Source organism: Cyprinus carpio, chromosome A4, assembly GCF_018340385.1.
Source record: "Cyprinus carpio isolate SPL01 chromosome A4, ASM1834038v1, whole genome shotgun sequence".
NCBI lineage: Eukaryota > Metazoa > Chordata > Actinopteri > Cypriniformes > Cyprinidae > Cyprinus > Cyprinus carpio.
In genome coordinates, this window is record NC_056575.1 from 36,031,686 (window position 1) to 36,048,282 (window position 16,597).

Below are 16,597 nucleotides of genomic sequence, written 5' to 3' on the forward strand. Positions count from 1 at the left end.
TGTGTGTGTGTGTGTGTGTGTGTGTGTGTGTGTGTGTGTGTGTTTGTGTGTGTGTGTGTCACATTGTAACTTAGCAACATGCTTACGTCAAACAATGCTAAAATCACTTATGAGCCAATACTCCTGTGCAGTTCCATTATTAATTTTATAATTTTGATTTTATTTTGTGATTAAATTTGTGTAGTAGAGCATCATCAAGCTTAATAACATGATAAAGTCAACTGAAAACTCTATTGAAATTCTCTTGTGTGCTTCCATCACTGATTTCAGTTTTTGGTAGTGAAATTTTATGTGTAGTAAAGCATCATGCTAACTACAAACTCTATTAAGATCAATTATAAGGCAAGTTTCCTACGTGCTTTCATGACTGATTTTATGATTTTGAGTGTTGCTAATTAAATTTTGTGTGCATTTCCAGTTGTTAGCTTATAGCAACATGCTAACATCAAACTCTATTGAGATCAGTTGTGAGCTTCATGTGATGAGTGCTATTTGTGTGCACCGCAAAGCTGTTTCAGATCAATTACTATGAGATTACAATTCATGGATTGGTGCCTATATAGTCAGGAGAAAGAAAGGCAGCTTGCTAGGAGCTAATTTCATTTGGCTTCTCAGCATGTCTGTTAGTCTTTTCAAAGTAACTGATTTATCTTAGTTGTAAAACACAGGATTCAGTACTAGCATGTGCAATGTGCCAAGAACTTCAGCTGTGCTCACACACACACACATGCAGAAAGACCTCCGCATTGCTAGCGTAATTGTTACAATTGTCTTTCACAACAGGGATCAATAGGCCTTATCCCATTCCCTGCTGAAGCATTGCATCTCACACAGACAGTGAATGTGTGTCTACATAAAACGCTTGTCAAATGGATTTCTGATTAGGCTTTTTAGCATTGCCATCTGGGTACAGTAGTCAAGCAAATGTAACATGCCAAGCTGTTTAGCATTTGCATAATGTTATCTGTCTAGAAACCCTGAATGGCCAAATAATCAGCTCATTTATACTGATATTGTTGTAATAACCTGCTTTTCTAAAACATTCTCACCCTGCAGGAGTCTGTGATGATGCAATTTTGTGGCAACAAACTGGACAAAAAGGACTTCTTCGGCAAATCGGACCCCTTCTTAGTGTTTTATCGCAGCAACGAGGATGGAACGTGAGTAACACAGACACATGAGCGGATTCACAGTGCTCACAGCATCAATCTCATCTCCAGGCTCTATGCTGGAGAAATGGCTTTCCATTGAATTCCTTTAGATTAATACCCATAGTCCTTTGCACCTGGATCAGAAGGGGTTCTTTTGGAATGGAACAGTCACCCCTTATCTGGTTGATTCTGTTCCTCAGTAATTCCAGATTCCTTCACTCAGAGACAATGGGGTTATTCAGCTTTGAGAAATCTCGGAATGTCTGTGCTTTTATTTGTGTAGATCAGATACAAGAGTTTTAACAGCTTTATTTCTCCATTTATTTATTTAATTATTTATTTATTTAAGCTACAGTTCTATACTCAGTAGAAAATAATTTGCATCTATATCTAATAACAAAGATATCTATATATATGTGTGTTTGTGTGTGTGTGTGTGTGTGTGTGTGTGTCTGTGTGTGTGTGAATATATATTTGATTTTTTTGTGATTTTTCATTAAATACTTTATTATATTTGATTTGATATTTTAAATTACTGTAAATTAGTTTGGGTGTGTGTTTTATGACAACATACATATCCAAAATTAAATTACTGTAAATTAGTTTGGGTGTGTGTTTTATGACCACTTATTTAGCCAATGTTTCCGTTTGTTTATTCCCAACAACATCAAGTAAAACAACAATCATCACTAAAAACAAAACAAATCACCAGAAAAAACACACACACACACACACACACACACACACACATATTCTTCTCCATAGTCTCATGTCTCATAGTCATGTTGGTTGCTTAGCACTGTAATAACAGCAAATTCTTTTGGAATCAATTATGAGTCAAATCTTCCATGTACTTAAAGGGATAGTTCACCTTAATAAAAGTAAAAATTCTGCCATGTCATATTCTAAACCTGTATGACTTAGATATTTTGAGAAATGTTTTTCGTCAATACATTGAAAGTCAGTGGTTAATTAGTGAGTGAGTGAGTGTTTCAGAGGAGTTACTTAAGAGGTTCCATTTCAGTAATGATGCTGCCTAGTCAGACAGTAGACAGGAAGGCAGCTTACTAGAAGCTAATGTTATCTTAATTTATTGGGAGTACAGAGTGCTTGCCATTCCTGAAAACCATCAAACTCTAAAAAGAAGAGGAATGGCACAACCGTTTGTGTGTGTATGTGGCTATAGATACAGTTTTTAAAATGGAATTGCAAAATCATTTACAAAAAGCTAATGTTGCTATTTGACTACTAGAATCAATACAATAAACACAACAATACATGCATTAGAACCACCCCAAAACAACCAAACACAGCAAAGCATGATATTTTTAAGATCATTTATTTCTGCAACACTAAAACACACACACGTACACACTTCAAAAAGAGCTTTCACCCCCCGAAGTATGAGGACATGAGGTAAACAGTACTTATGTATGTGTGTGTGTGTGTTTAAACATTTAGTTTAGCTAATTTTATGTTCTAATGTTGTGTGTGTGTAAAAAACAAAAAATAAAAAAAATACTATTAATCAGCTTATTAATCACACAACAAATCAACAAATCCATTCATCTCTCCTTCATATAAAAAACACAGTTTTTTTAAATTTTAAAATAAATCCTGTGGTGATTTGAGAGAGGTATAGCTCAAGGGCCAGCATCAGAAAGTCAAACCAAATATGTCAAATATTTGCTCAGTTTCTGAAACAGTCCTATTGATGCTTAGGAATAAAAACCAATGCAAATTTCCAATAATAATCACCTTTTTTTAGACAGTTTTCAATATTATTGTACATAAATTATTTCTGTATGCCTGTGATAAAGTGTGATTTCAGCTTAGGCAAACATGATATTCAGCTTTTTTGTGTGTGTGTTAAAACATAAAACTGATTTCAGTTATATTTTATTTATTTTAAATTATGTCTTTAAGCTAGGGTTGTCAATCGATTCAAACATTTTAGCACATAATTTTATCACTGCATTAAGTTACAGAACACAAACAGGCTTGTTTAAATATGACACTCTCTAGTAATTATGACATTCAAATAAATGTATGCTATGTAAATTTATGCAGTGGTATTCTTCACCTTTCTCACTCACACTACAAACAACTGATTTTATACACTGACTGCACCAAAACAGATTGGAACTGCAAACTCAATTATAATCTGTAACAATACAATAATAAAACTATGTTTATCAGACTATTTACATACAATAATTTTACATGTGTAAAGCTGCAATCTCCTGCTACTATTCATATTATTGTTCTTTGAATGTTGGTGTTTAATTTGTTTAGCTCTGATGATGATTAAATTCCTCTATAGATTGGAATGGATTCAGAGAATGGCTTTACTTTTAAAGAGGGTCATTATAAATCAATGATTCATAAACAAATGCAATGCTACAAAAAGAAACAATCCTTGTCAGTTCCAAATGTTCTGATCAGTTTTTAGAATCAGACTGAGAGGAATGGATCATTTCCAATTTCAAATAAGTAGACTATATCAAATGAATGCATATATTAAAGACATTTAAACATTTTAGTTTAGTTAATTTTATGTTCTAATGTTTGATTTCAAACATCTTGATTTGATGTCAGCACATACTATACATATTTTCAGCTATTATCCTGTTATCTTACAGATTTACCATTTGCCATAAAACAGAGGTGGTGAAGAACAATCTGAACCCTGTGTGGCAAGCCTTTAAAATGCCCGTCAGAGCCCTGTGCAATGGCGATTATGACAGGTATGGAGTGTTTTGTACTGTGATTGGTTTGTTAGAATTTGGTGTGTGTTTTAATTGGTTGTGGGAAACATTATTTTGTTGCCATAAAGCACTTTGAGTTTGATCTCTTCACATTTAAGCCCTATTTAAACTATGGTTAAGTTATATACTCACACCATTGTCTGAAAATTACACATCAATTAAATCTTACATTGCTGAGGTCACTTAGTTATGTGTGAACAGCATACAGCTGGACCAACTGTTGTTGTTGTCGGCATTAAAAAAAAATCTAATTTTTAAATCACTTTAGTCAAGTAATAAATATTAATAAAAAAAAAATAAAAAAAATAAATAATAAAAAATAATAAAGTAATAAAACTTTTGATTCAATAATAGCTGGACAGTATACAAATATACTTTTATGTATATTCTTAGGGAATGCTTACACAGCAACGATGCACTAAAATAGAAATGCTTTCATTTGTGTTTTTGAAAAGTTTTTGCATACAGACAACAACATTGTTACGATTCCCGTTCACATGGATCTGTGAAAACAACTAAACAAAAACACTTTATTATTCATGCCAGTAGTTGGCGATGTCATCAACATTATGCGACTGTGTGCATTCCCATAGACCAAACAAAAAATATGTATGTGCATGATGTCACCATTTTCACAAATTTGCATTTTTTTTAGTTTACGCAGAAACTATAATGGCATCGTTTTCAAAAACTTGCACTTTGAAACCAAAGTTTGTTTTTTCAGGCCCCCAAAATACCATTGTCGTGTAAATAAACATCACAAAAGCATGGAAAGTTTATGTTTTAGTTGAAAATGGCATTATGTAACCTTCCCTTTACAAACAATTTTGCTGGAGAAGGATGACATACATAATCAATAAATTATAATTTAATTATAAATTAAACAAGAATGTCCACTACAGATTTTTTTTTATTTTTTATTTTTTACATTGGTAAAACATAAGAACACATACATAACCAGTGAATACAGTAAACCGGTCAAAAATAAACAAATAAAAAATACAAATACACAGATGTAAACAGAAAAAAAAATATGAATGTTTTGGTTATAGTAATATCTGCATATTATGTTGGGATAGGAAAAATTATTTTACTGTTAAAAATAATATTAAGAGACACGAGACAACATAGAAGAGAATCCCAGCCGCTACATGGTATCCCAGAAGCCTCCATTATGAGTGGCTCAAACAGGACTCTTGCTGTGTGGCGATAAAGCGGGAAGGTTCCTCCTGGTAGTGGCACTCACTGATGAGCATCGATCGGTACCGTAAACGCACTCTCCCACACAATGCCTCAGCTTTAAGAGAGCGACAGACAGACGGATAGGAAGAGCGCTGGGCGTCTGGAGGAGTCTGGGACATGAGATAAGCTCTAATAAAGAAGCACGGAGTGTCTCGCGGTTGATAACACTGAGAATGGGTGCTAAGGGATGCTGTGGAGATTGGGTTGTTGTTAGCATGTGTTGCGTTAAAGCTCCATGTAATTGACAGGGCTGTTCTATTTGAACTGTGCAAACTCATCACTCGCCTGTCACGCCACGGACAGCAGGAGTTGTAATTATTTTCTGTCAAAATGCACTAATCCGGCCCTCTAACCCTAGTGTGTGAAATATTTTAATATTTCCTCTCTAAAAAAAGAAAGTGCCATGGAAAGGAAAGTAAACTGATTTTAGAGAGATTTAAGTTATAATCCCAGTTTTGAAAAGGGTAGTGCTGGCTCTAAAATCTGATCGGCCATGTTCAAAAAATGTTCAAAAATATCAAATGCACATCTATAATCAAACATCATTTGAATTCCATATTGCATGCCAAATTAGTATTCTGAGAATCTCAACCAGCATCCTGGAGTTGTGTCATATTGGAATTATCAAATTGACTCTAATTATTATAGTTGTTATAATTACAAAACAAAATTATGAGGAAACTGAATTTTACAAAAGTTTCAGCTTTTCACACAAGCATCTGAAGAAGTTCCCTGTGATTTTATTATAGTCCATGACACCTGATGTCCTTTCTTTGCTCTTCAAGGTTTGAAAAAACAATAAAGAGGTTAATTAGTGCAGCATTTTAAGTATTTTCCTGTCATCAACAATAAGGCCATACCCATATTATTACCATGGAAACAAATAATTGTCCAACGACATGAACAGCTTTTTAGTATCTCAGCGTGGTCATCTCATGAATATAGTAATTCCAAAATGACACGAACACAGCTTTAGGCTAAAGAATTACACTGTAAAAAATGACCGTGAAATTTACAGAAAAACTATGTAAAATCCATACAGAAAAGTATTGTAAACCCCAAAACATATTTTTTTTGTTTAATTCACAGTGGAATTTTTTGTAAACTATAAACATAATATTTTGTTATATTTACAATAACAATATGTGATTGTAATCAAAATTATTTGTTAAAATTACAAATTATTGGTATCAAAACAAGAGAAATACTGTAATACTCATAACAAAAACAATTTTGTTAATTTGACATGCAAATATTGTAAAAACTAAAGTTTTAGTCTGTTTGTTTTTAAAAAATACACAATAAAGTATGTATGTCACTTTACAAGTTTATGCTGTAGACTAATTTTAGCATGATTGATGAAACGATGCATTCGATGAGGTATACATTTTTTTCCACAAAAAAATAAAAATAATTGTGAACCTGAGAGGTTGCCCATCTATATATTATAAAAATATGGCTACAATTATAAAATATTGTTTTTATATAATTTAGGCTATTTGTTTGTAGCATATTGTACACTGTAAAAAATAAGTGTCATTTTAACTGTACAATTTTGTAAAAACGCTACAAAAAAAAAAAGTGTTAATAGGTTAACAGTAAGTTCCTGTACTATATACAGGGAAAAACTGTAAAAGATCTAACCAGACATTTCATGTAATTTTACAGTAAAATGCTGTTAATTTTACAGTTTTTAGAAATAAAAAAAGAACAAATCAATGTATAATTTACAGTCAAAAACTGTAAAACCTGATATTCCCAGAATTCCCTGTGTGACGCTCCACATTTGAAAGTATTTTGTTTAAATAATCATGTTTTTTAATAGTTTTTGTTATCAGTTGTACATTTGGGCTTTATGTTACATCTTCTGCTGTTTAATGAAAGTTTATTGAATTGTTTAAGTATCGTGTGTCACCATGATGGTGTTTGTGTTTGCATGAATGACTTTGGTGCACCTTCTATATATTAATATAAACTTCTGCTTGTGGCGAAGCTACTTGTGATGAACTTCGATTCTTCATATGGCTTTCTCTTTTACCACCTGCATTATTATGGTGGTTGTCAGTATGTTAAAGGTACAAAACAGATTTTAATAGCAGTGTGCGTTGTTGAATTTACTGGTTTACATTCAAATTTTCTTGTTTGTAAATAAAAGTTTTATACTGTAAAATTTACAGTTTTTGGCCGTAATTGTGTTTACAGTTTTTCTGTATTTTTTACAAAAGTATTCTGGCAACCACAGCTGCCAAAATTATTTTGTAAAAACTACAGACTTTTTTTTTACAGTGTATATTACTTCAGAACAGTTTATTATAAATGATTTCTAATCACTATTACTGTTGTTCAATGTTAAACTTCAGCAGTGTTTGCGTTATGGAATTAGTTATTCATAAATTATATATAATACAATAATAAAAAAAGACATCACAATGATACATTAAATTGTGTGACTTGTTATAGAGAGGTGTGCTGTTACTTTTTGTTAGTGATCAGAATTACAATTAATATACAACAACAACAACAAAAATCTCATAGACTTGCAGTGAAAAGGAGAAAATTGTCAGAATGGACAGACCAGATTTTTCTTATCATTCTCAACATGCATAACAATGTACAAGATGTGTGATATTGTCTGGAGCTTTATTCAAATTCATTTTTAAAGGAATTTACACAAAGGCACAATGTACAATGCTGCTTCTCTCTCTCTCTCTCTCTCTCTCTCTCTCTCTCTCTCTAAACAGAACGATCAAGGTGGAAGTGTATGACTGGGATCGGGATGGCGGGTACTGAACTGTGAACAGTCACATGAATATACACACCTGACACATCCATTAATTTGTAATGTAATGTACTGATAACTAAAGTCTTCTCACAGGGACACAGTAAATGAGCATGAAATGAGAATGAAATGCTCTTCTGATCAAATTGTCCAGCATTTCAAATACTTTTTTGTTTGAGTGTATTGGTGTTTGCAATCTGAAGAAAAAAAAAAAAAAAAAAGAAAAAAAATCAAATAACAAATAAAGTCAAATAATTTACTATAATTTATTTATTATTAATTATTTATTCTTCTGGTCAAAACATGTATGAGAAGATGCAAAATATAGATGCAAAACCCCAAAACACACACCTTTGTGTTTCAAAACTCAATTCATCCACACATGCAGAAAATCAATTCCTCAGAGTCCCTAAAGGGACATGTGATGGTTTAAAAAATTCTGTGTGTATGTGTGTGTTTACACAGTCATGACTTCATTGGAGAATTCAGCACAAGCTACAGAGAACTGTCAAGAGGCCAGTCACAATTTAACGTGTATGAGGTAATATTATTTTATTAATTTTATTATATATATATATATATATAAATTCTATTCTATTCATGTGCAGAGCTCATTAACATGGTATTTCACAGTATAACAAATATACTGTAGCTTACAGTATATATTAATTGTATTATTCAAGTAGGCTGCAATTTTTGTTTTTAATTAATAAGTGAGAAAATCATGAACTGCCAGACAAGGTCAATTTTAAAGGCTCTACTAAATTCCACACATTATAGCTCTCGGTGTGTGGGTACCAAAAAAGAAAAGAAAAATCTTAAAGAAACATGTAAAAACAACAGATCTCAGTGTACAAGTATATATCTGAATTATTCAACACAATTGATTTTGACATTTATCAGCACAAATGATTTTGACATTTAACATATTTTTCCACTTAAGTAGATGTTCAGTTGGCCTGCATATATCAGACCAGGTCTAGAGCACTTGTAATGTTAGTCAAGGAGCTTGTCATAGCCATTTTCCAGCCTTATTTATTTATTTATTTGTTTGTTTATATATTTATTTATTAATTTATTTGTTTATTTATTTAATCATTTATTTATTCATTTATTTGTTTATTTATTTAGCTTGCTAGCACAATAAGACTTAAGAAGAAAAGATATGAAGTTTAATATATTTTTAATTATAGCAGGATGTTTGACCAGTATTTCAGGATGTAACCAGATGTAAATTAATTATTTCATACACAGCATATACATATATTAGCTGTTTTTGCTGCTTTATCTATATTGTCTTGATGTACTGTAAACACCTTACAGCACACTGTTGTATTTACTCAAATTTAGTTTTAGTATATCATTTAGTATATAATTTGTCCCATAAACTGCCCAGCCTTTAATAACAATTGCATTGTGCAACACAATCCAAGGTGTAATGTGCAACTAAAATGTTTAAAATCACACTGAAATTATGGTTTATGATAGACAGGCAGACAGGCAGACAGACAGACAGACAGACAGACAGACAGATAGACAGATAGATAGATAGATAGATAGATAGATAGATAGATAGATAGATAGATAGATAGATAGATAGATAGATAGATAGATAGATAGATAGATAATTTAAGAAAAAGGCTACAATCCTCAACAATGTGAGGATTTGGAGTCACAGATCTAAAGAGAAGTTGGCAGACTCTGCATTTGTTCATAACTCATTCATCATTAGTGAGTGGGAGGGACCGAGACAGTTATATATTTTTATATATGTGGCTCATGCTTTTCCATATGTGAATAATCATCACTGTAATCCCAGTCTTTGGTTGTGTTTGGTCTCATAATTGTCAAACATATTTCTCTAACCTTTCTCTTTTTTTTCTCCTTCTTTCTTCTATTCTTGCACACACAAATACACTCATGCGGACACTCATTTATGTCTCAGTAGAGACTATAAGATAACAAGGTTTTCCACTGCTAAGGCGGTGTAGTGGTGTGGAGGACTAAGATTGTATATTAATTCAAAACTAAAAATGTAACTGGATGAACAATTTTTTTTTTTTTTTTTAAAGCGGTTCATCCAGTTACATGGACAGTAAAACTGTACATTAATAGACTAAGATTGTATATTAATTCAAAACTAAAAATGTAACTGGATGAATTGCTTTAAAAAAAAAAAAAAATTGTTTATTTTAGTTCATGTTTAAACTGCTGGTTAAATATCAGTAAAACTGTACATTAATAACTCATTTTAAAATTTAATTGTATTTGTAGATAGCATCAAGCAATTTCTTTCCTTAATTTATGCTTAATTCCTATTACATTTCTAACAGGTGTTTGTTACACAGTATTAAAAGAGACTAAAAGGAAAGAAAATTAGATTTTAAGGCTAATGTCAACACATTAAGAAAGGCAATTTCTACGATAATTAAAAATTGCTTAAATTTAACTCTGGAGCGTAGATGGGGTGTTGTGTAATGTCATGCACTGCATGCATCTCAATTATGTAGCATTTATTCGGTCTTATACAAATTACATTATCCCATAAGTGATTATAATCACTCATTTATTTTTATATTTTTCTGCACAGGTCATAAACCCCAAGAAGAAAGGCAAGAAGAAAAAATATCTCAACTCTGGAACTGTAAGCAAACATTTTTCATGTTACATGCTATTTTTCTTTCTAGTGTATGATTTTGTTTTTGTTGATTTCGTTTGCTGCAGTGTTGGAGAGGATCTAAAAGTAACATTGTTACATGAAATAATCTGTGTGAAGACACCTAAATGCCACTTCGGAAGAATAATGCCACCTTTGCAGTGTAAATTTGGCTTTTGTTGACTGCAAATTTATTTATGCAATTTACAGTCCTCATGAGGTTACACTGTCAAACATTTTGAACACATTTCACCCATCTATCCCAGCAAATTTGTATTATCTTCATTCTATCTTAGTCCAGGATTACTCATAATTCCATGCACATTCTACTAGGCTGCTTGCAATGCTAAAAATAAAATGTAACACAAGATCAAATGAAAATCTGTTTTGGTCTTATGAATGTGCATTGTGCTTACTATAGATAATCTCACCCCATGACAAGGATGGCAATAGCTAATAAAACTGTTGACCTGCCAGTCAGAAAAAATTGACCTAAAATTATAGCATAATACTAATCTAATACTAATTTACCATTCCAGTAGTAGAGTAAATTTAGCATAAATACTGTTGTACTGTACTTTGAGTTTTGGCTAGATTGTAGCTTGACAAGCTACATTTTCAAAGAAACGTTCCTAAATTTCTATTTATTCATTTACTGCTGTTTTGTTGTGTATGCTTGGGGCAGTCTTTCTTTACTTATATCAGAATCAGTTTTACTTAGAAGATTCCGTGTAATGTTGATAGAGCGACATGACAACACAGAGAATCATCATGGGGTTTTCTGACTTCATGTTTTCAGGTGACACTGCTGTCGTTTCTCGCTGATATTGAAGTCACCTTCCTGGATTACATCAAAGGCGGGTAAGTGATGCTTTGCTCATTTCATTTGCACACACTTCTCTTCTTTACAATCAGCTTCTGAGGTGGAAACCCCAACGGACAACAAATGCCTGTGGAAAGCAAAGTGACTTGGTGCTTTTAAATTTCACATTAGCAGTGGTGACAACACAGCTGTATTTAGCTGTGATCCCAAACCACCCCCAACGTGGTCTGTGTCCTTAACAGCAGGTCTCAACAGATTTCTGATGTCCGTTTTGAGGGCTTCTGGGTAATTACACTGGCAGTACAGATGACAGACTTCATACAAACACCATGAGTGACCAAGTCCATTCATGGCAGATAATAGTTGAGGCTGGATTGGTAATCTTAGCACAGGTGTTTGCTATGCATGTGCTATTAAATGCAAGAGGTAGGCAGGGTGCATCCATGCATGGCAGATCACACACCCACATAGAGCAATGCTTTTCATTATGCTGACAAGAGGGAGGCTGCGGTCACCTCTGCTCTGACACCACACCGCCAGACGTCTAATTTAATGGCTACTCCTTCCTTTTATTCTGAGGTGTTTTGGTGAAAGGTCAGTGCACTCGAGCTGAATTTGTCCACTCCTGGAGGGTACAGTCTGCATGTGTCTCTTACACTTCCTGTAACAGTACTGGAATGTCCAGCTCATCGTTTTTTTGATATAATACAATTAGAAAGTAGAAATCATGAAATGAATGACCAATCAGTGCACTTGTTTTGGATTCAGGATTGGAGATAGTCAGTAAATAATGACACCAGTGATTTAAGGGTCAATGATGTATAAGAGTGACAACAAAAGAAAACAAAGCTGAAAAACTTTTAAAATGAGTCTTTACTTTTTGTATTCACATTGGTTTAATGTGGTTTTGTCATTTGTATGTCTCATTATCCTCATTATACTTAGCGTATGATTATGTTATGTTGGATCTGGAGCTTTTACAGCAACTTACACAGCCGATTGAAAAATCCTTCAAAAAAATCCTTCAAAAAAAAAAAAAAAAAAAAAAAAAACATGTAAGAATGGACAATAGCAGAATTATCATTTTTGGCTGAACTGTTCATTTAAACATGTACAGTAAATAGAAAGACACACACATGCAAGTGCACATATACAGGAGTAAGTGCACTATTTGTGGTGTCATTTTTCAGGAGACAACTCCAAGGCAATGTTTCTTGGCCGTGATGGCAGCTGTTTTTCAGTGCACGTCATTGTGTGAATGGCTAAAGTGGAAAGTTGTGTAAGGCTGTAAATGGATTTTGTTGAGAACTCGCTCAGATTACATTTTTCCTCTCCCGTGATAAAAGCTTCTCTGCACCTGTTGGCTGTTGCAGAATGAAACACTGTTAGTGTAATTCTGCATGACAGTGTTTGTGCTGTAGCCCACAGCCAAATACTCCAACTAACTATGAGCATGCTTAACGGTTTGAAGCAAAAGTTAGTACATACTTGCTCAAGACAAAGATTTAAAGACAGTTAGAGAAGTTGTAGTTAAGTACAAATGTAAAAAAAAAAAAATTTGGCTCTCCGATATAATTGTAAAAACATCTCAGGTTATGTATGTGACCCGATTCCCTGAGAAGGAAACAAGAAGCTCCATAATTGTGTTGATGCTATCAAAACACTTCCGTGTGAGCCGGTGTCTTAAGCATGTGTCTGATTGGCAGAACGTAATGACATGGTGATGCAATGTAGTGCATTGCCATGGCTATAAACAGAAGCCTGAAATGCATCCCATCAAATTCTACTTGCCAAAAGGAGGCACACAGGCATAGCCTAGGCATGGCAATGAGACATAGCGTCTCGTTCCTTTCTCAGGGGAGTGGGTCACATGCGTAACCTGAGACAATCCCGTTCGAAGTGGAACTTCGACACTGCGTCATGGCGTTGTCGTTATGGCAACATCAATACCAAAGCACAAAATGGACATAAAAAAAAATGAAGAAAACATTATTAATAAAACAATAAACAACACAACACCTACTTAACTTACTATCAACCAAATTAATAATAAATAGTTCTTAAGTCATCTGAATTTATTAAATATTACATTTAAAATAAACATTAAATTAAACATGTAATTAAAATAATTAAAATTTCATTTATTAAATGAAACAATCATTTATTTACTACAATATTTCAAATCCACCTAGAAAATATTTAATTCATCAAATATTTCATATTTTCTATTATATTATATTATATTATATTATATTATATTATATTATATTATATTATATTATATTCCCTGCTAACGCTATATTAATTTAATTGACACTTATTTGAACTGCTATTACTGAATGCTCTACTGTGATAAACTGCTAGTGTTTCTCCCCTTATCTTCTCACTCTTTTCTCCTCTTATCTTTCTCATCGCCATCACTCTGTCATCTGTCTTTCTGTGGCATCCCTGAGCAATGATTGACACTAGTGTTGAGAGCACCTCATTAGCCGCAGGAGATGAAGAGCACAGCGCTCTAGAGAGACAGCCATTGTGATGAAGAACAATCCAATCAGTTAATTGGTATTAGGGAGCCCTCAAGGAGAAAAACTCTGCAAGCATCTGCAGTCGTAAAATACAGCTTTGTGTGTGGATTTCTCTCAAAGGACAGCTGTTGTCAGCCATGTTTGTGTGTTTGGAGGAGGATTTTGCACCCTGGATTGAGTCACACTAACAGCTGTCTTTATACATCATAGGGAGAAGATCCAGAGTTTCATGATTCATTAACTATGTTATGCTGCTGCATGTTAGCTCTGCCCTTATTTGCTTTAATCTGTTGTGAACTATTGAGATTTCAACTGACAGAATGGATTCAGTGCTAATTAGCTCTTATATGCAACAAAATAGGACTTACCTAACCAGAATATAGGAGGTGAATGAAGAACAAGAGCACTTACAAAACTTTGTAAGAGCACTTACGAAACAAAAATTATATGGGAATATACTGCAAAATATAATGTGCTATATCACATAATACATTTTCATATATGGGAAACTAGTGCTTAAATGTTTCAATATAATGCAATATATGCATTGACCATGTATGTCTATATATCGATAAATATAAAAATATTTAGAAATGTAGACAAAAAAGAGCACTACATGGAATATTCATAAAGTTTTATCCTTTTTTGTGAACATATATTGCACATACATGTTCCCATATAAATATGAATGTATGTACACACATATATAAACACACAAGTGGGTGTCTATTGCTAAACATCTAATCCTAATATTCTAACATATCATTTTACACTTTACAAGTTTGGCTTTGAAATGCAGGATTAACACCACAAAGCTAACCCTGCTCCAGAGCAGGGTTTCATAACCACTGGTTAGCAGTGCTAACCCCACTTCTAAATTAAAGGTGTGAAATATACCTTTACCCAGGGTTAAAAGCGGGGTTTTAGGACAATAATGTGGGGTTAAGTGCAATGTGAAAAGCCCTATAGAAGTATAGTAGCAAAAGAAAAAAAGCCTGTGTAATAAGAGAGAAGGTGGTAACATTTTCATTAAAAGGGGTCATATGATGCGATTTCAAATTTTCCTTTCTCTTTGGAGTGTTACAAGCTCTTGGTGAATAAAAAAGGTCTGGGAAGTTGCAAAGACTAAAGTCTCAAATCCACAGAGATATTCTTTATAAAAGTTGAGACTTGCGAAACTACTTTTGTTTTACCTTCCAAAAGAAAAACATGACTAGAAATCATGTTTATATCACGTTTATAATGGTTTTTATGTTTTTGTCTCGTTGTTCCAGCCGGACAAGGCTTCACAATATGTTAAGAGGTGTAACATTTCCGTCTCATGCTTGAGACATTTGGCCAATCACAACGTGCTGGATTGCTGGCCAATCAGAGCACACCTCGCTTTTCAGAGAGCCTTGTGAAAATCGATGCGTTTCAGAAGGTGGGGCATAAGGGAGAAACAATAATGTACAGTATGTGGAAAATAATGTGTTTTTTTACCTTAAACCGCATAAACACATTTCATTACACCAAATACATAAAATAATATTCTTTTTAGCAACATCATATGACCCCTTTAAAGGAAATAAATTATGATGGATATAATTGGACAAATCCTGCATGTGTGGCTTGTAAAATGTATATTGTAGTAAACTAATGTTGTATTGACTAAATTGCCTCATTCCCCTGAAGTCCCTCATCCTCATATTGACAATGTCTCCTCACCTCCAGTCAACAACATCTGTCGTCTCCCATGCTTATGTCACAAGACATTTCTCCAGCCACTGCAAGCATTTTTATTCTCCACGCCATGCATACAGAGAACTTCATCAGCCTTCCAGAGACCATGGGAAAAGAACAAAAACTCAACTTTTATTAATCATTCTATCACACCAATGGAAAGCTGTCCCAGCGTTATGGCTTTTGTTGACTTTAATCCGTCTCTGTCAGGCATGGTTAGGCCATGTTTTCTAATAATAATAATAATTTTTGCATGTGTGACAGAAAATAGTTTTTATAAAAAATTGTACTGAACTGTAGAAATGATTGGGCTGCTCTACCACTGTACTGTGATTGCATCTGTATATCATAGATACATTTTAAATATGCAGTATATGAAGTGGCTGATCTCCATAAGACTTTATTTCATTTCCTCTTACTCATACCAAAACCATTCTGCTTTACCCAGAATCCTAGAAGCAGGTGTCTTTGTGATTTACTCAAATAATGAAATCTGATATTCTTGCGGATATTCTCTGAACATCTGAGTCCCATCTGTGGCAGAGGCAGCCCTCATCTTCTAACCCTAATTTTCTTAGACGCTTTCACACCTGCATTCACAGAAACCAACCCATTATAAACACTTATATTGCAGGTATCACAATAGGTTGCCACTGCCACAGAGCTCTCAGTTATGAAACTGTCATCCCATATTGGATGGTATACAGTACATGTAGTGCATGGCTATGATCTTTTCCCCTTTAACCTTTTGATGGATGCTTTTTCTTTCTTCGGACATTTGATTCTGCTATGAATTCTGCTATAGTCAGATACGACACATAGCTACAGACTGTTTTTCAGCTTGCTTCGGGAAACAAATTGGGACAAGAAATCCCAGGAGGTTACAGCAGAATGAAAAATTAGGTTCTGTGTGAGTAAGTCTGGTGTCTAT

At 33.6% G+C, this 16,597-nt stretch overlaps 1 protein-coding gene across 1 annotated transcript in view; it reads left to right on the top strand.

Moving 5' to 3' along the window:
* Nucleotides 1-16,597, top strand: part of LOC109065174 (copine-8-like) — a 123,644-nt gene that overhangs the window by 80,306 nt on the left and 26,741 nt on the right. Inside the window, exons 8-13 of the mRNA XM_042745989.1 lie at nt 1,057-1,160; nt 3,794-3,898; nt 7,903-7,944; nt 8,406-8,481; nt 10,531-10,584; nt 11,396-11,457. Coding sequence (XP_042601923.1) covers nt 1,057-1,160; nt 3,794-3,898; nt 7,903-7,944; nt 8,406-8,481; nt 10,531-10,584; nt 11,396-11,457 — 443 coding nt within the window. The remainder of the gene's footprint in view (nt 1-1,056; nt 1,161-3,793; nt 3,899-7,902; nt 7,945-8,405; nt 8,482-10,530; nt 10,585-11,395; nt 11,458-16,597) is intronic.